At 49.2% G+C, this 23,787-nt stretch overlaps 1 protein-coding gene across 2 annotated transcripts in view; it reads right to left on the bottom strand.

The window, feature by feature from the left end:
- The window catches only part of LOC119405256 (ran-binding protein 3), a 55,704-nt gene that overhangs the window by 6,342 nt on the left and 25,575 nt on the right, over positions 1-23,787 (bottom strand). Inside the window, exons 7-10 of one of the 2 annotated variants that reach the window (XM_037672068.2) lie at positions 21,073-21,160; positions 19,437-19,569; positions 17,554-17,675; positions 10,266-10,380 (exon numbers count right to left, since the gene is read on the bottom strand). In XM_037672068.2, coding sequence (XP_037527996.1) covers positions 10,266-10,380; positions 17,554-17,675; positions 19,437-19,569; positions 21,073-21,160 — 458 coding nt within the window. The remainder of the gene's footprint in view (positions 1-10,265; positions 10,381-17,553; positions 17,676-19,436; positions 19,570-21,072; positions 21,161-23,787) is intronic. The other variant, XM_037672070.2, reaches the window with a different exon arrangement.

Here is a 23,787-nt window from a genome sequence, read left to right as displayed (position 1 = left end):
GAGTGCGAGGCCTGATCTGCTGAAGTTGCTCCGACGCTGCCTGTTCCATGTGCACCGTCGGAACTAAAGAAACGCAGCAAATACAAAGCCCTGACGATGGTGAAAAAAGCAGCGATTATTCACCAGGTGGAAGGCGGCCGACCTCAATCCGAAGTTGCTTGGGTGTTTTTGCCGACTTGGGCGATGAGATAATCCGTCATCTACTCGAACCAGCGCATGTGAACCGTGACTGCCGAAATGACGCGCCTTCCACACCACAGCCACCAAATGCAGATTTAGCGTAGGCCGTTGCAGTGCTATTGCCAACCCACAGGGGTGGCCAAACATTGGCTGAAATACAAGCTAACTTGGTCGCGTGTAAGTGTGCATGTGTACAGACGTGCACTGACAAGTTTTTTCTGGCCGTTGGGTCAATAAAGGAGCTTTTTTTCCGGTGAATCCTTTTTTTCGGACTCCCGATTATTCTGAGTTTTCGGCGCTTCCCTCCGAGTCCGAATAAACGGTCGGCGACTGTATTAATAATACCATATTTACTCGTGTGATGAACTCACCTTTTTTTTTTTTTTTTCAGAAAAGTTGACACAAGTTTGAGAGGAAGGTTCATTACGCGGGAGCCAAAAATTGCGGGAGTTATAAGAGCTGAAATTTCACATGACGGTGTTAAGAAACTGACTGTCCAACCGCTGCTGGCCTTTAAGTCAGTGGCAGGAATGCATTGATTTGAACGAGGCCCGCACATGGCTTTGAATCATTTTGTGGGACACTGCACATCCCTCACACGGATCCTCTTCTTCGCTCTCCACAAGAGGAAACCTTCCTTGCTTTGGCCCGCGAAATGCGCAGCAATCCTTTTTCATTGCCCAAAGCTCTTCCTCTTGTTTTCTCCAGTAAAGTAAGTGCACCGGATCGACAGTGAAGTGTCGTCCAGCCAAACGCTTCCCATGCTCCAGCGCATGTTTGACCACCTTGAGTTTTAAGACGGCCGTGTAGCTAGCATACCAGCTCATCATGTCCTACGTAGCAGGTGTCCAACGAAGTTCACTAAGAGAAACCCGACAACAAACACGCTGCGGGTTCACGATGCGCCGTCGCCGTCATTGCACTTTGCTTGTTGCCTTGTTTGCATGCCGCTTTGAATGTGTACCGCCATAAGCATGGCCTCCGATATTGCGTGCTGACCAGTGTGAAATCTTGGAGGCCATGCCAAGCAAGGAGGTTTCTTCTGCATTCGACAGATGGCGCTTCGCCGCATAAGGGCGCAACCTTTAAACTTCAACCCATGTCGATCGCGCTGCTGCCAACTGCTTAGCATGGTTGTCAAACTACGTTTTGACTTTTACTGCATCATTGTTTTGAGATATAATGACATGATTTAACGTCGTTTCGATCATCAACTGCAATCACACCGAAGTAAAATGAAATTAGAAATTATACATACAGTGGAACTTCGATTATACGACTTTCAGGGGACCGCGCAAAATCGTCGTATAATCCGGGCGTCGTATAATCGAAAAACCGAGAATATAGGCAGTGACGGTCATTTTTGCCCCACAACAGCGGGCACATAATGCCTAAGAAAGTCCGCGGCACAAACGTACGCTGCTCCGAGGAACGTAGATTAAATTAATTGAAAAAATGACAACCACGCATTTTATCGGAGGTGTGAACGAACCTTTATTTCTCACCTTTTAAAAAAATCTGTGATTTTCTTCTGAGAGTTTGCCCAGCCACGACGCATCAGCTTTCTTTCGATAGCTGCAACATCTGGCAGCAAGTCGCCGATCTCATCGCGTGCGCAAGCAAACCGCCGAATGTGGTCGACGTAGCACAACACGTCCGCGTAAGTCGGAACGGACACGCTAGCCTCTGCAGCGTCGTCCATCTCTTCCTCGTCGGAAGTTCCCGCAGTGTCGGGACGCACAGTTTCGATAATGTCATCCAGCGACACTTCACTGCACACTGCAACGTCGTCGTCGGCACCAACATAGTCCGCGAAAGATCCAGGCAGCTCCAGGCTGCCGAACTCTGGTTCATCGTCAACAGGCAGTGCAGCTTCACTGGTAGAACAAGCACCACTTCTATTAAAGCCGCAGTGCCTGAAGGAGTTGGCGATAGTTTCTGGCGTGACTGCGTCCCATGCACTAGCAATGTAGTGCATTGCGTCAAGCACAGAAAGTTTCTTATCCAACTGCTTGCGTTCCATGCCCGCCAGCCGACGCTGCACCAGAAACTTCCGATATTTCTGTTTCATGCACTTGATGACGCCAGCGTCAAGTGGCTGCAGCTGGCTAGTGCAATTGGGGGGCAGAAATACAACTTTCACATTTCTCAAATGCGACATATCTGATGGATGGCATGGCGCATTGTCAAGCAGAAGAAGAATCTTTCTGTTCTTAGCCCCCATTTTGGAGTCCAGCTGCTGCAGATATGTAGAAAACATAGCAGCCGTCATCCAGGCTTTCCGGTTGAACGTGTACTGGCACGGCAGCCTTTTCAAATTCTTGAAGCATCGCGGCTTCTCAAACTTGCCGATCACGAGGGCAGGAAGCTTTTCAGAGCCGTCTTCATTAGAGCAAAGCAATACGGTAAGACGCTCTTTGCTTCGCTTACCCCCGTGACAGCTCTCTCCTTTGAATGCCAATGTCTGTTCTGGCTGCATATTATAAAATAATCCAGTTTCGTCTGCGTTGAACACGTCGGACGGTTTGTATTCCCGTATCAATTCCGGCAGCAATGCAGTCCACTTTTATACAGTGTCGGAGCTGACTGACGCGCTCTCTCGACAGCAGCGGCTGTACACAACTCCACTGCGTTTTTAAAGCGATCCAACCAGCCATTGGAGGCTTTAAAGTCGTCAATGCCGCAGCGCAATGCAACTGTCTCAGCCTTCTCCTTCAAAATTGCGCCATCCACGGCGATTCCTGAACTGCGGGCCTGACGCAACCACTCAACGAGGGCCTTCTCCATGGCAGCATATTTGCCATCTTTCGCGGCCTTCCTGTTCAGGCCGAACTTTGCCGCATTTAGTAGGATGCTGTCCTTCTTCGCGAGGATCGTTTTCAGCGACGACTCGGGAATGTTCAGGTCGCGGGCAATGCTGGCCTTTGTTGCTCCGTTCCGCTTCTCTGCCTCCTCGATTATGCGAAGCTTTTCTCCGAGCGTCAGCGGTTTTCGGTTCCGCGACATTGCGAGACGCAGCACTCGCAACCAAAAGTTCGAAAGCTTCCTCGCACACCAATGACCGAACACAGAAAATTTTGCACGTGGACACAGCAGCTGCGGCGCAGCACAACCAACCGATGAGGCAAACACGTGAAGGAATGGCTGAATGGCAGCACGGCAGTAGGCCTATTCGATTTGCAAGCTTCGACCAATCGCGAGCGGCTAAAACGCCCCAGCCCTCTGGTAGCTAGACAGCGGCGAGTTCCGGTTCCCGCGGCTGTCGCAAACATTGGCTCAACAATCGCCGTTCAACACGTCCGGTATAACGACACGAAATGTAGTGAAAGTTATCGTATACTAAAAAGCGAGCTCGAGATTATCTGCCATGTTATCTGCTCACAACGGTCACTGCGGTCACAACGGTCACGGTCACTACAAAACCACCCAAAAGAAGAGAGAGAGAAAAAAAAAAAAAGGCGACAACGGAAGTGCGCAGTGCAATGCGACAAAACGAATGCGCTCCAGCTGGCTCCGGCCAACGTTGGCTCTGGCTAGCTATGGCTGACCGCGTGTCGAAAAATTGAAGAGGCCCTGTGGTGGCAGCGCGGATACGAACTCGGTTCCTCGGTTTCCCGACTTTTTTCGCCCGGCCGCAGTGTGTTTGCGTGCCAGCCCGCGTCATCGTAGGTCTTTTTTTTTCTCGGACAGTCCAGCAAAGCGTCGTACGAGGCGGGGCCGGCGTAAAATTGCGTCGTACAATTGAGGTTTTTAATACATTATTTCTATGGGGGTTTTGCCGGGACCAAGCCAATTCGTCGTAAAACGCGGGTCGTCGCAGGACCGGGGGACGTATAATCGAAGTTCCACTGTACATTCAAAAACAGTTTTTTAGAGGACCAAAGTGGGCGTACGGTTCGTTATGTGAGTAAATATGGTGATAATAAAAAAATGATAAACGAGGATGCCCGAACTATTGGCACTAATCATACGTTGGCAATTAGAAGTAATAGTGGAACCTCGATTAAACATCCCCTGGTTTTGCGCGAACCCACATTTTACGAAGAATCTGTTTGGTCCCGACAAAACCTACATAGAAATATTGTATTGAAAACCTCGGTATACGACGCAATTTTACACCGATCCCGCATTGTACCACGAATCTCTGATACTGTCCGAGAAAAAAAAAAACCACCTTTTTTTACTCAAATCTAACGCCAACCAAATATTCAGGGTGCAAAATAAAAACTTACGTGCCCCTATCTGGACGATTAAAAAAAAATATACAGTGAGACAGGTACAGTACACCTACTTAGAATGGAAAATTTACTCTCCTGGCAGCTCATGTGCTTCTGTGATCCAGTTTTCCTGGCTCTAAGATCGCTTCTGCATATGCCTCGATCGCGTGCGTATCCAGGGCCGTTAACTAGACAAGCTATATCCGCACGGAGTAGCTTCAGCTAGTCGGAAAGCTCGTCTTTGAGATCCGGATATTTTCACGTTTCCAGCCCTTGGGAATTTTTCCTTGTCGACATACAGCTGAAGATCTCTTCCTTTTGTTTGCTGGACTCAGTCACAGGTCTCCAGCACGCAAAAAGGACGTGATGCAGCCATCCTCATCGTGCAAAATAACTTTCACTTGACGTAAGCGTTCATAATACCAGTGGCACATCACCAATTGCACTTCACAAGGGAAGAAATACGACGCACACAGCTCAGTCGCAGTCGCAGGCGAGAGCATCTTATGCAACTCGCAACAAAATGTGCTCCATAGCCATTATGTGATGTTTATGTCACCGTATCCGATTCCTCTGACGGAAGGCTGTTGCCATTGCGGTTTGAGTTTCATTTCTATGTGCAGGCAATTTTTGGGCTCGATTTATCGGAAAAAAAGATGCGTGTTGGATTCGATTTTTTTAAAGATGAGAATAAAGATTCACTCACACCTCCTTCAATTACAGTAGAACCTCATTAAAGGGGCCCTGCAACACCTTTCTTAGTTATATTGGAATAGTCTCATTATTGACGTATGACTCTTCACGAGTCATATGCCGCAAAAATTTTTCGAATCCTTCAAGTCTAAGTGGTGTTACCAAATTATAGAGATCACGTTCCGCAGCTTTCTCCCTCAACTCAACGCCGCGAGCGCGCGGAAAGCTAGGCAGCGAATCGAGGGAGCGAGCGCAGAGGAGCGAGGCTCCGCCCAAGAGCGCCGGCGGAGTTTTTTTCTTCATTTTTTTCTCTCTGACGTCTGGGCGCAACCACGTGGTCTGTGCCGCCACTTCCGGTCGGCTTGCGTCGTTCTCGTCAAGCGGAGCCGATCGGCACTGTGTATCGCGCGTGCTTGAAAACTGCGCGTCGGTTTGGTAATGTTGGGTGTGCACCTCGAACGCCGTAGTGTTTTCATCGCTCTGCCAACCATGGAAGCAAACCTGCGCGCTCGTTTGGAACGAATGACAGCTGAGATCGGTTTCGGCCCATACTCCGATACACCGCCTCGTAAGACGGCACCGGCAGACGACCCCGAAGCGCCGCCATTACCGGACGCCAGCATTGTTATCGGAGACACGCTGCGCCCGTGCCTCGGTCGGTCGTGAGAACATGCCGACAATGCAGTTCTCAGCTGACGAGGCAACACTCGAACGGCTGCCACTCTCAACGGCAACCGGCGATGGTCAAAAGCACAGAAATATTCACGTTTTCGGCACTGCGCATGGCGAAGAAAACGGAACCACGCAACTACGAGCAGACGAGCTGTCGGTGAGACCGGAAGTGCTAATAATAATGTTTGTTCGGTGTTTTTAACGCGATAACAGAATATAAACATACATATTATCTACTTATTGAACTCAAAATTAACAACGAAAGTAATAATGAGGGTGTTATCGTGATTATAACATCAGCCAATGGTGGAACTGCCGACAATCGCGTCATATTTTGCGGACTAATACATCATTTGTCGAGAGAAGAGGGAGCGATTTTCAGCTGACTTTGAGAATTTATTGTAAATTCCAGGCCGTGCGCATCGCTATAATATTTGGCTCGCGTGTTCTCGGGAGCCTCGACTACCGATCGGCAGCGCTTTTTGAGCATGCTCGAAACGTGTCGCAGGGCCCCTTTAATACGTACCCGCTTTAAACATACAGTCGAACCTCGATATATCGAACGGCACGGCGATCGCGAAATAGTTCGATATATCCAGAATTCGATATAAAAAATCACGTAAAAAATGCGTCAAGAACTTGTGGAAAACAACCAACGAACCAATCGTGGTGCAGTAAATACTCACTTGAAGATTCAAACAAAGTATTTATTGTGTTGGCTTAAAGTACTGAAAAAGAGTAGCCTGCTTTTTGTTGGCAATGGCGTGTTTGACGACTGCGTCCTCAACATAGTCCAGGCGATCCACAAGTGAAAGGCCGGTGCCTTCAATCGCGCTGCAATGGCGGCGCGCAAGGGCCAAAGCGGCTACGACCTCAGCTGATGTCGGGAGCGGGGCACCATCAGCGCTTGCGGGATCCACCTCGGCAGCGTCTTCATTCGGCTGCTCAGCGGTAGCTTCGGCGACGATCTCTACATCCGTTAGCTCCGCCGTTGTACCAGTGCTGTCATCACCTCCAACGAAGTCTTCGATGCACATGCTTTGCGGCTCCGCACCAACAAAGCTCTCCAGCTTGCTCCACGTTTCGGCGAGCTCGCTTTCTTCATCTGCGCATGCCAACCCAGCTTCCTCGGATTCTTCCATTGATGCTTCGTCAGTGCGTCCACCGAAGCCCGCATGCCGAAAGCAGTTGGCTATCGTCGACTGCTTGACGTTTTCCCACGACGCCTTGAGCATTTGGATGGCGCCCAAAAGATCGATCTTCAGATCTTGGCCCATCCGGAGTCTTACAAGCAAAATGTCGATCAGCCGACGCTTGTAGATAGACTTAAATGTGCGGATAATGCCCTGGTCCAACGGTTGGAGCTTCGAAGTGGTGTTGGGCGGCAGAAATACCACTTCGATGTTGCTCAGCTGGGCATCGGTGTGGTGTGCCGTGCAGTTATCGACGATAAGGCATACCTTCCGTCCCTGACGCACCAGGTCCGAATCCCACGCCTTCAGCCATTTGAGGAAAATATCCCTCGTCATCCACGACTTCTTATTCCAGGCATAAGTCACCGGAATATTGGGGCAGTTCCGCATGCACCTCGGGGTTTTAAATTTGCCAATTACAAGTGGCCGCAGCTTCGTGCTCCCATCCATATTGGCAGCCAATAGGACCGTCACACGGGCCTTGCCTTGCTTGCCCCCGTGGCACTTGTCCCCGCGAGTGTCCAGCGTTTGCCGCGGAAGCATTTGCCAGAACAGGCCCGTCTCGTCAGCATTAAAGATTTGGCTCGGCTCATACTTGGCGAGAACTTTGGGCCACTCATGATCAAGCCACTTCTGAATTTCTTCATCATTGGCGTCCTCACTCTCTCCCGACACAGTCTTCCCGACAATGTTGAAACGAGTCTTAAAACGTTGTAGCCAACCGCTACTCGCACTGAAATTCTCGACGCCGAGAATGAATGCAAAGTTCTTTGCCTTCTGTTGCAACATCGGCCCCGATACAGGAATATTTCGGGCCCTTGCGTCCATGAACCACTTGTGGAGAGACTTCTCAACATCTTCAAAAGCAGCTTTGCGTACACGCCGCGCGCCCGAGTGCTGACTCTTCTCGGCCTTGGCCTTTATCTCGGCTTTGTTTTTGAGCAGAGTACTCAATGTGCTCCTTGGTATGCCTAACCCGTCCGCGACGCTCGACTTCTTCTCACCATTCTCAACGCGCTGGATTGCTTCCAGTTTCGCTGCAAAAGTCAGGGTCGTCCATTTCTTCGCGTCTGCAGCCATCGCTACACACACCACAACACGCGGCAGGCCTAACACACGAGCACAACAACGACCGATGCGACGGATGCCTGGCGATACTATCAAGGAGGAGCTGGTGTAACAAGTGCAGTGCGTCGTTGCTGCAAGGCTGCGGCGTGCGTATGCCGCTACGTTCAAGTGGCGCACTCGGCGCCATCGATGTGTGCAGCAGTCGTAAACGCCCACCGCGCTACCGCTATTTTCGAGAGTTGCGGGAAAGCTCGCCGCCTGTCAACAGAGCGCGGCGGGAAAGCTCGCCGCCTGTCAACGGAGCGCGGCGGGAAAGCTCGCCGCCTGTCAACGGAGCGCGGCGGGAAAGCTCGCCGCCTGTCAACGGAGCGCGGGCGGTTTGGGGTGGCCGAGTTCGATATATCCATTATACGTCAAACTTCGTTCGAAATAAAAAATTAAAAATGCATGCGATTTCCCACGTGATATAGGAACCGTTCGATATAGGCAATAATTCGATATGTCCATGTTCGATATATCGAGGTTTGACTGTACTAACGGTTAAAACATGGTTGCGTTAAATCCCCCACCGAGTCTCACAGAGATTAATGCATTCGCTGACTGCTTAAGTCGTAGTGATTCGTCCTATGCGTACCGGTTAGTGCGTACACAGCGTACCACAATAACTTTTTTTGCAGTGACAGTTTACAGCGCTGCTGAACTTGCCGACGCCAAAATGTGCCGCCGAAGGCCTTCCATCTTTTTAGTCGCAGAGATCGGTCGATCAATGATTCCGACTTCCGTGCGTTTGCGGCGACGCCTTTGCGGACAAGCGCCGGGAAAGAACGAAGGCGTGCCACTGACCGTCGACGAACGCGCCAGTATGACTTATCACCGACAACACTATCACCTTCAGCTATCTGCTCGGACATCTGTGTGGCGTAGCGCAACTTCAAGTCTACTGCACGCTTCTGACAGGCTACAACAGTTGAGCGCGCTGGCCCGTTGCTCGCTGTCGCCTCGTTCGGCGGGACCGCGTTCATGTGCGCATTGCTTTGTAGAAACGAAAGCAGCTGGCTGTTGCTGAGTTGAGCGTTGCAGGCGCTGAGAAACCGTGCTGCATTGACACTGTCACACCAAGAGTGGCGCTGTTATAACCATACTGCACACTTTTATTAGGCAGCCTCCCACACGCGCCTCCGTCCGCTACCAGGACCACTAGAGCATCGCAGAGATGTGGAATGTACATCACTTGTAGAAACCCCATTGTTGTTGAGATAACCGAACTAGCTAATTACCGCATCTGTGCACAGTCTGGAGCGGAGTGGGTAAGAACACTTACACGGCAAACGCGCGCGTACGGTACAGCAAGCAGCCCCGCAGTGACAGCCTGAGCCGAGTAGGCGACCCACTGCACGCAACAAGCCAGGGATGATCGACATGTAACACAGAAAGCCAATACTGTTCGTTCTGTCGCTATGTCAGTCGCTGCGTATCCTGGACCGTGCAATAGTTTCGAAATGCTCCTTGGCGTCACCACCGCGCGCTATCGGACGAACGTGCGTGAGAGTCAGAATCTTTTCTGCACCTTGGCAAAAAGAAAGGAAAAGGTGTTGTGGTGGGTACTTGAGGCAATATTTTCTGTGGAACTGTATTTATTTCTTTACTGGTGGCAATGGCGCACGTCATGAGATGCAAGTTAGTACTTACTGGTTAATGCGTACTACTGTTTAGCACGTAGTTAGGCCGCGTTTCGGGCAGGTACGTATTAACGAGATTTTACTGTAAATGCTTGTCTAGGCGAACACGCAGCCACCTGACTAGAGTAATCAGAGGCCAGAAGAATAAACATGTCACCACGTCTTGTTCCAAACAAACAAGGAGTGAAGGTGCTGCTACTGCTGCTGATCAGACCACCAATGAAAGCTGCACGAATCACACGACCACAATGTCACCAGCTCTCAGTCAGGTCGACAGTGCTCTGAACAACAGTGCTCTGAAACAACTGGCCAAATGAGTTCAGAGCGCACTATTTGAACCTGCAGAATGCAATGTGTGTCACCAGAGCACCCGAAAACGATCAGCCAAATACAAAGCAAGTCGCCCTCTGTACGAAGACATCATGGCAAACGGAATAACCGGGATGACGCAAAGCAGAAATAAGACATTCTTGCAGAATCAATTAGTGTGTTCCACTCTTAAGGAAATTTTACTTGTTTTGCCGGTGCTTTCAAGTAAACACTTCCCAGATGAGAACACGTACCCATCCTCGACTGCAGCACGCCGTCGACCTCCTGGTCGTTCAGTCGTAAGCTGCCACGACCCCGTTCCTGCCAAGAACTTGTCGTCTTGTCGAAGGTGAAGAGCTTGCAGTTGATCTGCACATATCAACGTACAATAGCTGGTTAAAGTGCCACACAAAAAGGCAAGACAGAGCACCATAAAAGGAAATTTAAAACGGACACATACGACTGTTCACACACAACTTACAAAGTAGCTTACACGAGAAAATGTAGAGCCACGTGAGTGAATTTCTAATGTTAAAGACGTTCGACAAGAATCAAAACATCTTTATTTTAACAGTGAAAGGGCACCCATCTAATCCTGTTCAGATGACTGAGAAATACTGTATTTACTCGCATAATTTGTGCACCTTTTATCGCGAATTTGGAGCTCCGAAGAGGGGGTGCAAAAATTACACGGAGACTTCGCAAACATCACCGTCGCGTCTGCTGTCACCGCCCTTTCCCAAAGCGCATCGTCCTCAGTTCCGTTGAGTGCGTGCCACATCCCCGTCTTCTTGAAGCTCTTTGACAATGCTGGGAGAAATGAGGTGTACGGCACGGCAATGCTGGAGGACCTAAGCTCTCGCACATATCTGACAAGGTCTTCTTCAACGGCACGAAACCTTCCTTGCTTCGATCCTCGGAACACTTTCCTTCCATGTCCAGCATTAACAAACGAACTCTTCCGCTTTATTCAGTACCGAACGTGACTCTCATTCACACTGAAGTGCTTCGCGGCGGCACGGCTGCCATTTACTTCGGCAAACTCTATAACAGTGAGCTTGAATTTCGCCGTATAGTTATTGTAGCCCAGCACAAGAGTACACTGAAAATGCATCTGGCTGATGGTGAAACCTAAACTTCCAAAATCAACCAAAGATGCACTGCAGTGCCGATGCAGAGAACGAGGGGAGCGAGGGGAAAAGTTGGCACGACTGGCCCTCGCATGCGTTTGATGCAGAAAATACTTCGTGCCGTGTCGCGTGCATGCATTCTCACGGCGGGAGAACACTCGAGTAGTTCCGACAACCCGTGAACAGATTTGGGTGCTTGGGTACGGGCCCTAGAATATAACATTCTAGGGACCGCAGTTTGAGGGCTTCCGGAGAAAGAACAAAGTAATCGGAAAAAGGAACTTCGCACTCACAGCCCGTCCTGTGTACGACTGTGCCTGCCTGCTTGGTGAGGGGCATGGCCGTCCAAACAGTCCAAAGTCTCTCCTTGCACGGATAGGGAGCGCAAAATATCCGAGTAAATATTTATTTTTTTTAGTAAAGCTGGCTAAATATCAGAGGTGCACAAATTATGCGTGTAAGTATGGTATCTTCCACTATTGGCTGTTTTCGTGGTCAGTCAATGAGTGCAAAACAGAAGGTTACGTCATACTAGAGTGCAGGCAATGACGTTAAATGATGTAGACTTAAGTTGTGGGGTTTAAAGAACTGCCCAACACAATCATGACTCAGCGCAATGCCTCCACCCTCCCTCTCTCCTGTCAATGTGAACGAAACCGCTATGCACCCTGGATACCTCTTGACCTTTTTGTTTTTCATCTTTCTTTCCTTTGTTCTATTTTTCTTCCTTACCATAAAACACTGAACCCCTATTCGGCACACTAGGGTCCCTATCTCAATAACCAGCCCTCCCCTTGCCCCGAATAACCCATAGAGTTTCCTACAATACAGTCGATCCCGGATATATTAAATTCGGATATATCGAATTATTGGCTATATCGAACAGTTGAGAAATCCCCTTGAATTTCCCATGCAAAAGTATAGGGCTGGTGCACACGTATATCGAACTCCCGGACAGCGAAACATCCGATATATCGAACGCTGCGCCGCGCCAAACTCCAGAGAGTGCATTTTTCCTAACAAATGTTGGTCATTTTTGGCCGCATTCTGTCAAGTTCCATCTTCGCACGCAGGTGACGAAAAGGCGGTGTCGTTGCATTACATTGATCTGGTTGGTTGCGCAGTGCTTGCGAGTGCACCGGCTTGTTTGATGCACGATCTGTAGGTTGTAACGCGCATGCATAGTGTTTTTCGAAGGGACCGATTGCCGAAGGCACCAAAATGAGATGACTGCACAGATACTCAGCAGCTTCATCGCAATGTTCGCATTCCCTTTCCTGTTTGTTCGAGCACGATGGCATGCAGGCCCGAAAAGCATGGCCTTTGAGATCCGCAACATCGTGACATATTTTTGGCGTTTTCGGTTATAAAACACAGATCTCGGAGGCTACCCTTTTTCTTGCTTTTCGTGCCAAAGCAGTGGCTGCTTGCTACAAGGCTACAAGTGCCATCGCCACCGCCAAGATGTCGATGGTGGGGACTTGTTCCTTCGTTGTTTGCGAGCTGCGTTGTCTCTTGTGGCTTGAGGACTCATGTACTTCTCGCTTCGTTACTGACAAATCCTCATCTGGGAGTTGAACTAAACATTGACCCGCTCGTAGCGATAAAATGATGACTGGTGCTTGGAACAACGTCAAGCAAAGTACCATCATGAACTGTTTTCTTGCGGGCTTTGGTGCCAGGTGACGACTTTGGGTGCGTCATGACCGATGACAACGACGTACGGTGCCTCACTGGGGATCTTCAATTTTCGGACTTCTGGCCGCATTTCCGGGCGCGCTCTCCGACGGGAGTACAGCAAGCGACTTCATCGGTGCAGACGACGACGTTGCTGTTTCTGACTGCATCAATGCCGCGATCAAGGCTGACGTTGACGGTGCCGCGGATGCGGACCCGTGCATTTATGAAGATGTCAACGCCGCCGCTAAGTCAACGCTGCCGCTAAACAACCTCTTAACCGCGCTCCGGAGCTTGCATCGGCGTTCAACGTCAGTCACCGCTGTTGTGGCTGAAGGTGCTGTATCTGCTTATTTTGAAAGCTTCAATGATATTTAGTATGACTTGATGAACTTGACGGCACGCAAGAAGCAAGGCAAGCTTACAGACTATTTTCATGCGAAATAAACTGTGGTAACTTGCAAAAGAAGAAGTTGCCACCTTGTTATTTAGCATACAAGTTGTGAGCGAATCGTTATGTTAGCGCTTGTTACGAATTCCGGAAACTGTTTCGAGACCTGCAATGCATTAATATAAGCCTTAAATATGCATATTTTATATTTCGAATTATCGATATATTGAACTATTTCGCGATCCCCTTCGAGTTCGATATTACGCCTATTTTACGCCTTCGTAAAATAGGCGCCTTCAATATTATGCCTTCGAGTTCGATATTACGGCTAGGCGTAAACGCTCGGCGCGTCTTCAAAACAATGCCGAAAAAGTGTTGTCGAGTCACCATTCAATCGAATATGGGCGCACGGCTACTTAAGGGGGGACGTGGCTTTCGGTACCAACTTTCTTATTTCTTCATGGATTTTGATGAAAATTGGCACACTTATTTGAAATGTTGTTTTAATGCTACTGTAGAAATTTCATGAATATATCTTTACAACTTTTTGATTTACAATATATTTCACCTTCTGCTCTTGTTCCGAGTCTGACTCGCTTAAAAAATGCGATAGGAAACTAGTTCAAAGTGCTATGCATTCTAAGATGTCTGATTGCGGGCGTGACATTCTTAGATTTTTTTATTTGCAACAAAATTTTTTTTAGTTTTCATTTTTCATGAGGTGACTGCGCAACAGGCATCGAGGCTTTGTGCAACTCGTCAAATAGCTAATTATCAAAACGCCATACTGAAAAAGCAAGAATGTCACGCCCTGAACTGTGCTTCAAGGAATATAGAACAAAAAACGGAACTGAAATAGACCCAGCGGCCAGTGAGAAATCAGCGGAACAAGCGAAGCAGGAAGCAAGAAAAGTCGTTTTGAGAAAACGGCTTTTAAAGTTGTACCAACGATATTACTTCATCAAAAGGCACTGGGGTCGTAATCTTTTGAGTCCTTCGTAATGTGCACTTTCTTGAGTGCCCTGTCTTTAGTTTGAGGTGCCTTACTTCTCTAAAACACAAGAAGATTGTCATCTTTAAGGTGTTTTATTAGGTTGGACCTCCTGCACATGTGGCCTTTCATCGGTTGTGCCTTTGTTTTCTTTCTTTTTTCTTAAAATCGTTTTCTGATATACAAAGAACATGTAGCATGAATTTTAAACGAAGTTATGAAGTGGTGAAATAGACATGACAAAAAACAAGATATTGTAATTCAAGTAGGTCATGTACTATGATGATTTGCCAGCTTTCTTGTATTCATGCTCTCATTAACATAATTAACAGTCTTGATTGCAATTGATCATTGAATCAATTTTATAGGATACTAAAAGCGGCTCTCATCATGGCAACCTATCACTTCCTCCTTAATAACAGGCAGTTATGGCCAAGACATTGGTGGAATAGGAATTCCTTAGCAGTTTATTCAAGACGCGAACTGGGCAGATATGAATTCATCTCCCTGTTTCACTCGTCAAGCTAATTTGTAAACCTCGCCTGCGATGCGCTTCATCATTCACCCGGTCGCGGACACGGTTTTGTGCGAGGCTTTTATTTTTTCAGATGATTCATGAGCGCTTACGGCGATACCACGCACGGCTCCAAGCGCGCCTAAATTGCATCAACAGTGCTTTATTTCACCTCTAACTGCTCGGCCGCATAGTCCGGGGAGTCGGCACGCGATGTGCTGGGTGGCGGCATTCGGTGACGATGCGCAATATGCCTAGGTGCGGCGACGAAAAATAGGGGCGCAACGTGTTTGGCCTCGCATTGCGGGACGCCGACGCGCACCCGCTGCGCGACGAGCTTGGCCGTGGGGTCCGCTGCCGATGCGTAAAATGACCATCCGCTGTACCGAGAAGCCGGCGGGGGAAGCGCTTCGTTCCTTGCGAAGAAGCACACTGCCGCGAATCCGCTAATGCGTTGCTCTTGCCCGCAAAGTTCGAGGCTCGTCTCGCGTGCCGACGCCGTGAGCGGAGTTAGGCCTAGTGAAGACTCCGAGCAGTAGACGCACCGGCCGCGGTGCCCGATGTTTCAAAGTACGTAATGCGTGGTCACGAGTACAAAGAGTCGTCCTGCGATCATCTTCGTCACGACGTCCAAAGTGCGCATAAGCAGAACCTCCAACCACGGATCCGACGAGTCAACGCTAGAAAGTCGGTCCGAGACGCGCGTTTGCGATGTTCGCTACGAGTGCGGCGCGCCATCGTAATCCCACCGAGCTTCCGCTAGTAGCTCCAAACTACAGTCAAACCTCGTTAGTACGTACCTGCTTGAAACGTACTAACGGTTAAAACGTAGTTGCGAGGAATCCCCGACCGAGCCCCATAGAGCCCAATGCATTCGCTGACCGCTTAAGCCGTAGTGGTTCGCCCTATGCCTACCGGTTAGTGCGTACTCTGCGCCCGAGATAACTTTTTGTGCCATAAAATTTTACTGCACCGCTGAAATTCTCGACGCCACAATGTGCCGCCAAAGGTTTTCAGTCTTTTCTAAAAGTGCGGAGATCGGTCGATCACCGATTCCGACTTCCGCGCGATTGCGGCGACGCCTTTGCGGGTAAGCATCGGGAAAGAACGAAGGCTAAGCGGCGGCCACCGACGAACGTGCCAGCATTTATCGCCGACAACCTTATCACAATAAGTATCTTCAGCTATCTGCCCGGGCACGCGTGCAGCACAGTGCTACTTTAAGCCTACTGCACGCTTTTACTTGGCGACAACCTCAACGCGCTGGGCCGCCGATCGCTGCCGCCTCGTGTGGGGCTGTGTTCAAGCGCGCACCGCTTTGTAGAAACGAAAGCAGATCGCTGTTGCGGAGTTGAGCATTGCGGGTCGTGGACGCCGCGAAACGTCGCTGCATTGACGCTATCACGCTAAACGCACGCGTACGGTACAGCAAGCGTAGCGCTGTTGTAACCATAGTGCACGCTTTTATTAGGCGATTACCCAACGCGCCTCCATTCGCTGCCAGGACCGCTACAGCGTCGCGGAGGAAGCTCGACATCGCTTCGTACCGAACAAGCTACTCGCCGCATCTGTGCACGGTCTGGAACGAAGTGGGCACGAAGAACAATCCCACGACTAATGCGCGCGTGCGGTACAGCAAGCGGCCCGGTAGTGACGACGTACATGAGCCGAGCAGGCGACGCGCTGCACGCAACTACCCAGGAGACGATCGGCTCCACGCGGCCGTATCGCGTGTCAGTTTTCGTTTAGTAGCAGATCGCGGTACAGACGCACACACATATATTGTGGAATGCAGACACTGTCCGTTTTGTCGCCATGTCGGTCACTGCGTATCCCGGACCCTTTAATAGTTTCGAAATGCTCTTTGGCGTGGCCACCGCGCGCTATCGGGCGGTCGTGCGAGAGTGCTAGGATATTTTCTCCACTTTGGCAAAAAGAAAGAAAAGGCTTTGCGATGGGTACTTTAGACAATATTTGCTGTGGCACTCTATTTCTCTGCTGGCGGCGATGGCGTACGCCAGGAGAGGCAAATTTGTACTTGGTGGTTAATGCGTACTACCGTTTAGTGCGTAGTTATGCCGCGTTCCCGGCAGGTACGTATTAACGAGGTTTCACTGTAAAACGTAGTTCTTGTTCAAGGTTATCGTCGAGCCGTGAACACAGAGCGATTGCGAACACGCAACGAAGTAGCGCGACTTTCGACAGCCGTGAGCTCGAGACGCACGAGCTGCAGACGACGATCTCCCGGAGCGAGCATCGGACCAATGGCGAGGCGCGCTGGGGCAACATGGCGGACGCGGCCAATCGGAGGGCTCGAAACGACCTTCGAACATTTGCTTTTTGTGCGCTTGTTTTCGAAGGGAGGAGCCAGCTGCGGCGGGGAATTTGAAGACGGAGAAATGCGCTTTCCGATGAGCCCAAGATATCGGCGCCCGGTGGCGTCGACGCGGAGCTATGATTTTTTGAAAATCAGTGTTTTTTTGCGATTTCCTCAATAATTTTCGCCACCTCGGCAGGCGCAACAATTTTTTTATAGCACTTCTACGCGGTTTTCGGTGAAGATATTTTGGAATCGGATATAAAAAGGGCTACAGAAACTGAAAATGTGATTTTCAAAAAATCGATTTTTTTGCCATTTTTCGCGATACGAAAGCCGCGTCCCCCCTTAAAGAAACAATTCACAAACAACACTGCTATATGCCCTGACTGTAGCAATAATCATGATTCCAACTGTGATTTCCATTTTTCCCGGTTAGCTGGCTGCCCACTAACCATCCAACGCAATGCAGGGACTGATTACAAGTTATGCTACTCGAATCAACAGCAGCAGACGACTTACCTGAAGCACATTGGACTCGTTCTCCTCTCCCGTAACCACGGCGACCTCGTCGTACGTCCGCTTGACTTGCCGCAACTGGTACTCCTCGGCCGACTCGGTCAGGCTTTTGGCGTGCCGGCTCGCTACAGAAAAATGAGGCAGTTCGTATCTGACGGAAAACGATCCGGCTGTTTTCCTTAGATTGGTCTGGAAGAATTTAATTCAATAAAACAAATACCTTAGTGCGCTCAATTCGAGCAGCCTAAATATTTTTTTCTGTGTGGTTATGTTCAATAAACTGGAAACTTGGGCTTCTTGGTAAAACACAGTACACAGTGTTGGTAAAAACTGTGTACACGTCGAGCAAAAGCGTTCACTATAAGAACAGCTGCAAGAGGTAAGTGTGTAAGCGCTCCATCAATGGTGTTCAGCTGAAAATAGCGCTGATCAACAAGCCTAGATTGAGTCGGTAGCTAGGGCATCTCTGCACATGCGTGTGGTCTCCGTATAAATCTCATGTTCGTCACCACATTAGAACAGCTAAATGGTTGCGCCGATGTTGTGCACGTGTCTTTTCTCACAGTGTCCAGGTACATCTAACAGCGAAGCAGTTAAAGCTAGACGTAGAACGGACCACCACAAAAAGCTATCATCATCATGAACAGCTCAGCTGCACCTAGCGCATGCAATGCAATAACTGGGCCGGCACTCGCTCTCTTCTTGCTCTTCATCTCGGGATTGACTACAAATAAAGAAAAACAGAAAGAAACAGAAAGAAAGGGAAGAAAGACAGACAAAATCTCGAGGTAAAATGGATCACCACAAAAAACTATCATCATCATGAACGGCCTAGCTGCGCCTAGCGCGTGCAACGCATAAAAAGACAGAAAAAGACCTAAAGAGAGAGAGAGAGACAAAGATGGAAGGAAAGTAACCAGCGTTAGCCAGAAGACTTGGAGATGGACCAGCTTCGTTATACCAAGCTTTGCACGACTTAGTGCAAACTCCCCGCAATTTTTTAATAGTTTGCGCAAAGAAAGTGGATCATGTTTAAAGGGACACTAAAGGCAAATATTAAGTCGACGTTGATTGTTGAAATAGCGGTCCAGAAACCTCGTAGTGCTACTTTTGTGCCAAGGAAGTGCTTATTTTTAAATAAAATCGCGTTTCAGTGCTCTGCATCGCGTTAGCGCACTTCAAATCACCCGCCATCAAAGGGGTATTTACCACATCACTGTTGCCGTGCCCAACGTTGCCCGCCTTTACTGCGTGGCGGCGTGTACTGGCGGTGTGCACCGTTCGGGCATCCGGCAACATCACATGCATGCGGCATTTTGTCGAACTTTCTGTCAGGGCGACTTTCACTAGTGTGCAAAACACACGCGGCAGTATGCGATACCGAAACTACCACTGAGACGCGACCATGTGAGCGAAGCAGGGCTCTGGGCGAGGCGCAGTTCGGCGAAAATGGGACCTCTGAACTGCGCGCGCCGTTCCCCATGGCAACGCCAAAGAGGTTCTTTTTTCCATGAATCAAACAGAAACGAACAAGCAGCATTTTGTTACGTCTCTTGATGCACGGAAGGTTCTTTTTTTATTGCAGCTAGTTTGATTACAAGTGATTAATTGTAGTCGGACTCTCTCAATTGTAGTCGGACTCTCTCACGTCATCGGGATAATTTCCAAAATGTCCCGCTCCTGGCGCTCATCATGTAATACACTTAGCTTAATTTCTCGGTAAGTAGGGCACTGCTGTTGATAATATTGCCGTTTTAGACGTTGTCATACATTGAGCTTTCACTCTGACATAAATTGTTCTTTGCCTTTAGTGTCCCTTTAACCAACTGTGAGCCCACTGTGAGGTTTTTCTTCGAGGCAAGTCAAGGCCACGGCTTTCCACTCACCTGCAGATGTGACGTCCACTGGCTGCTCCACACTGGCAACAGTGCTTTGACCGGCCTGTTGCTGGAACTGCTGAAAGGAGAGCTCCGTTGACGTTGGCGCAACTGAGGAGTCCGACGACGCATCTTCAAAGTTCTGCACCATGTAAGAAATCGTGCTACACTGCCTGGGCACTTACCGCGCAATTCTGCAACACCGAGAAAATTAAAGAAACACGCAATTTATGAAAGACAGAAGTTCGGGGGAAGACAGAAACTTGAAGAGATGAGGATTTGTGAACGCGGTGCGTTGCTGGAGCCAATGCTTCGACAAGCAGACAGATACGCAGCGGTGGCTACATGGTTGAGCGTCCGCTTCCAATGCGGGAGGTGCCGGGTTCGATTCCCAGTGCCGACCGGGAAGCCACCGGCTTTTCCTAATGGGTAGAGGACTACACCGGCCTGGCGCTCGGTTGTTTCTGAGTAGTCATCTCGAAAGGTGGCCCCATGAGGTTCTGGAAAGGCCCCTGGGCGCACCTTAACCCACCTCAGCCTTGGTGAAATAGTCTAGCATCCGCCGCTGATGTGGGAGGCAGCGAATTGCTGCCGCCGGGTACCTACCGGTAAAATAGGTAAAAGCGCACTTCCAGCCTCCTGCTCGGCAGATCGAAGTTCATAGTCGCTTGGGAGGGCACCCACCCTGTGGGAAATTGGCGGCATGGGACCACCCGACCTAAAAATAAGGTCATCCTCTTTTTTCTTTTCAAGGATGCAACTGCTTTCCTTGGAGCGTGTGTGTATATGCTTCGTGCCATCTCCTCCAACCCAAGAAAAAACGGAGGAAAGGGTAACTGCGAAAGCAGGGGTGGGGGAGAAAGAAGGGCCAGCCTGCCGAATTGGGCGAGTCAAAAGGAAAGAGCAAACCATCAGCAAACATCGGCTCCAGAGACACGCCGTGTTCACAAATCCTCATGGAATTTACGAGGTTTTACCTGCCAAAAATCAGATGTGACTGCGAAGCCCATCATGGCGGGAGACTAGATTAATTTTGAGCACCAGGGCATCTCTGATGTCTACCTGCGTCCGAGTACGCACGCGATTTTGCATTCGCCATTACGTCAATAGATTTTTGATGCCATCTGCTATGGCGTACACACCTTACAATCACTTATAATGAATTATATGTGAGCCAAAGACTTGGCGCAGCAGATTTGGGAAACACTGACTGGACAATGTGGACAAAATTAAAAACAAAATTAAGTAAAGTTAAAAATAAGCAACAGATCCATTGACATTCCCACTGACATTCCCACTGACCCACTGACATTCGAACCCACTGACATTCGAACGCTGCAATTTTCGCCACAAAATCTAAATGTTAAACTCCGACCTTCATTTTGTCTTCTAATAATGCACCTGTGACGGCGAAATTAATGACAACAAAGTTCTCAGAGGACAATTTATCATACTTGCAAAGTTGTAAGTCAACTCAATTTTAAGTCCACCCCCACTACTAGCAACAGGGGGCAAAAAAGAACACGCAAGTGCATTCAACAATGGAAATTCCAGCCATTTAACGATGCACCGCAGCCTTCAAATAGTATTTAATTGCGGGTATGGGCAGAGAAGGAGGCAAGCTGAGTCGCCAAAGAGGTCGTACCAGATCACTTACCGCAGCCCGCTCCCGCAGGTTCTCACCAAAGACGAATCCGTCAGGGGGTCCTGCCGCCGCGTGTGGCGAGTGATTCCTGCAGCAGAGATTGTAGGTACGCCGCTGTAAGGCACACTAAAGCAAGAAACGATTCCACTGCTCTCAGTAAACCACCCTTCCAGAGCCCCAAAAGCACCATTTTTGCTGCAAGAAGACACGTGACAAGCCAGAAAACGTGCAAACAGAAAATACAGGGTGTCCTGCCACCTTGAAGTTCATGCACCAACTCGTGACACATAGCTCTTGACCAGGGGTGTAACCAGAAATTTTTCTGGGAGGGAGGAGGGGGCAGGGGAGGGTTCAACTAAACACCTTTTATGTATGTTTATTAGGGGTGTGCGAATATTTCCACACCCGCTTCTTGTTTTATTTTGATGTATTCGGGTTTGACCAGCAAGGACGGTTCGCAACGCTCGACACTGACCGCACCGCAGTGTTCGAGAAGCTTCACGATTGTAGTAGATCACTTTGTTAAGATTGCGCGCAGGACGCGACAGGGCTAGACTATTCCAAAGCTTGCACAATCACCAGTGATAAGACTGGAAAGTTCGATGCGTGATGTACAAAAGACGGCGCGTCCAAGCCACGAGCTATTTTTATCGACAGCCGACGCTCTGTTCGCCGCTATCAGTGTACGGTGTGTACAGTCAACTGCCGATTTTTCGGACGCCCGATTTTTCGGACATGCTCGAAAATTCCGACGCTCTCGCGGCACTGTCACCAGCCCCACAGACTTCAATGTATTAGACCGTCCAAAATTTCGGACGCTGAAGCTACTGCGCGTCCGATTTTTCGGACTTTCTGCCCAAATTGCAGGTCCGAAAGGCATTATTTGAAGCCTCCACCTCTGCCGCGTCTATCATCTCGTAGGTTCGAACCAGCGCTTTCGCGAGTCGATCTGTTTGAGACAGTAGCAGAGTCCGAAAGTCAGCTTTGCCGCAATGCCGACGCGTAATGGGGTGAAGCAGACCAGAAATTCAAAGGGGCCGCTATCGCGGCGCCGTGCGGCGATGTTACGGTTACGAATAAGCAGCGGAAATGCACGGAGGCGTGATGGCAGCAGCTGGCAAACGCGCCAGTACGGCTTAATCGCTGATAACCCTTACGATAAGCATCTACAGTTAACTGCTCGGTAGTGCACGTGGCCTAGCGCAGTTGCATGCGTACTGCACGCATTTAATAGGCGAGAACCCAAATGCGCCGCGCCGCCATTCTTGCTGCCTCTTTCTGCGAGACCACTAAGTGCGCCGCGTAGACGCGTTGCCTTCGCGGACGAAACCAGCTCACCATTGCCGCGCCCGTGTGCGGTCAGGAACTAAGTGCGCATCACGAACCCTTTCATGATAAATGCGTGCGTACGATACAGCAACAGTAAAGTGACGGCGTCAGCTTAGTTGGCGATGTGCTGCACACAACTAGAAACGATCAGCTTGACACGGCAGCGAATGCTGCGTATCGGCGGCGATTCGGCGATGTGTGTGCACATGTTTGCGCGCACACATCGGGGAAAGCCGGTCGAGTTGTCCGCTCTTCCGCCACAGTCTGTGTTCCGCGTCATCGTTTACAAACGCTTCATGCGAGATAGCCGTAATATATTCCGCGCTTTGCTGTTATCAGCGGCGCTCATCACGAGATGCAAAAGTGGCGGTTGGCACGTACGTAGTTAAGCGGGGTTCGCGGCAGGTACCGAATGTATTTGCGAGAGCCTGGGAGCGCACCACAATGCCTGATAATTGTACTGGGAGGCATTAAAGCTATTTCGGACGTGGCTGTGGCGATTTGACCACTTGAGCAGAATAAAAAAGCATGAATTTGTTTTTCCGGACTGCCCGATCTTTCGGACGATTTCGCGGTCCCTAGGGAGTCCGAAAAATCGGCAGTTGACTGTATTGCTGTTGTTTGATTTTCCATTCCTGGCCACAAATTCGACCAAATAAAAGTTTCATCTCGGACACGCTGACGTCATGATCCTGTGACAATATCAAAATTTTCGAATACAAATCGAATACGAATACATAGCTTCGAATATGAATCAAATACAAAATAATCAAGTGAGGTAATTTTTTTTTCTAGCATTAATCCTTTATTTTACTACATATTTATGCTGAAAACAGTACACTTGTATGCTATCAGCACAAAATCTGTTATTGCAGAAAAGAATATCTGCACTTGCCAGGCAGTGCATGACTGTGCTATATTTAGTGGAGCTTGCGACTTAATGGCTTAGGCTCAATTCACGTGTCGAACAAACTTTCTCTTTTCTTTTATTTATGTGGTAGCTCTGTATTAGAAAAACAAACAACCAAAAAAAAAAAGCTTTTGCACCTGCCTTGGTGGCTTAGTGGCTCTGGCGTCATACTAGTGAGTACGAGGACGCTGGTTTGATTCCTTCCCAGCTGCATAATGAAGGGGTCAATGTAACAGTGCCCATTAAGGGGGGACATGGTGCCTGGGGCTACAGTCGAACCCGCTTATAATGAGCTCGAAAGTGTCGCGAAAAGTGGTAGCTATATCAGTAGTTCGTTGTATATGGACTCGCCTTTAAAAACGTGGGCTTAGCGGCCAAGTCATTTTTTTTTTCTGTGCACTTTTATTAAAGTGCACCCAACCCCTCCGGTAACAAGCTAAGCCTTTTCTCGTCGTGAAGTGACGCCCGCTATGTGC

This window comes from Rhipicephalus sanguineus, chromosome 9 (assembly GCF_013339695.2).
Source record: "Rhipicephalus sanguineus isolate Rsan-2018 chromosome 9, BIME_Rsan_1.4, whole genome shotgun sequence".
NCBI classification, from domain to species: domain Eukaryota; kingdom Metazoa; phylum Arthropoda; class Arachnida; order Ixodida; family Ixodidae; genus Rhipicephalus; species Rhipicephalus sanguineus.
This window is presented reverse-complemented; position numbering and strand designations above follow the sequence as displayed.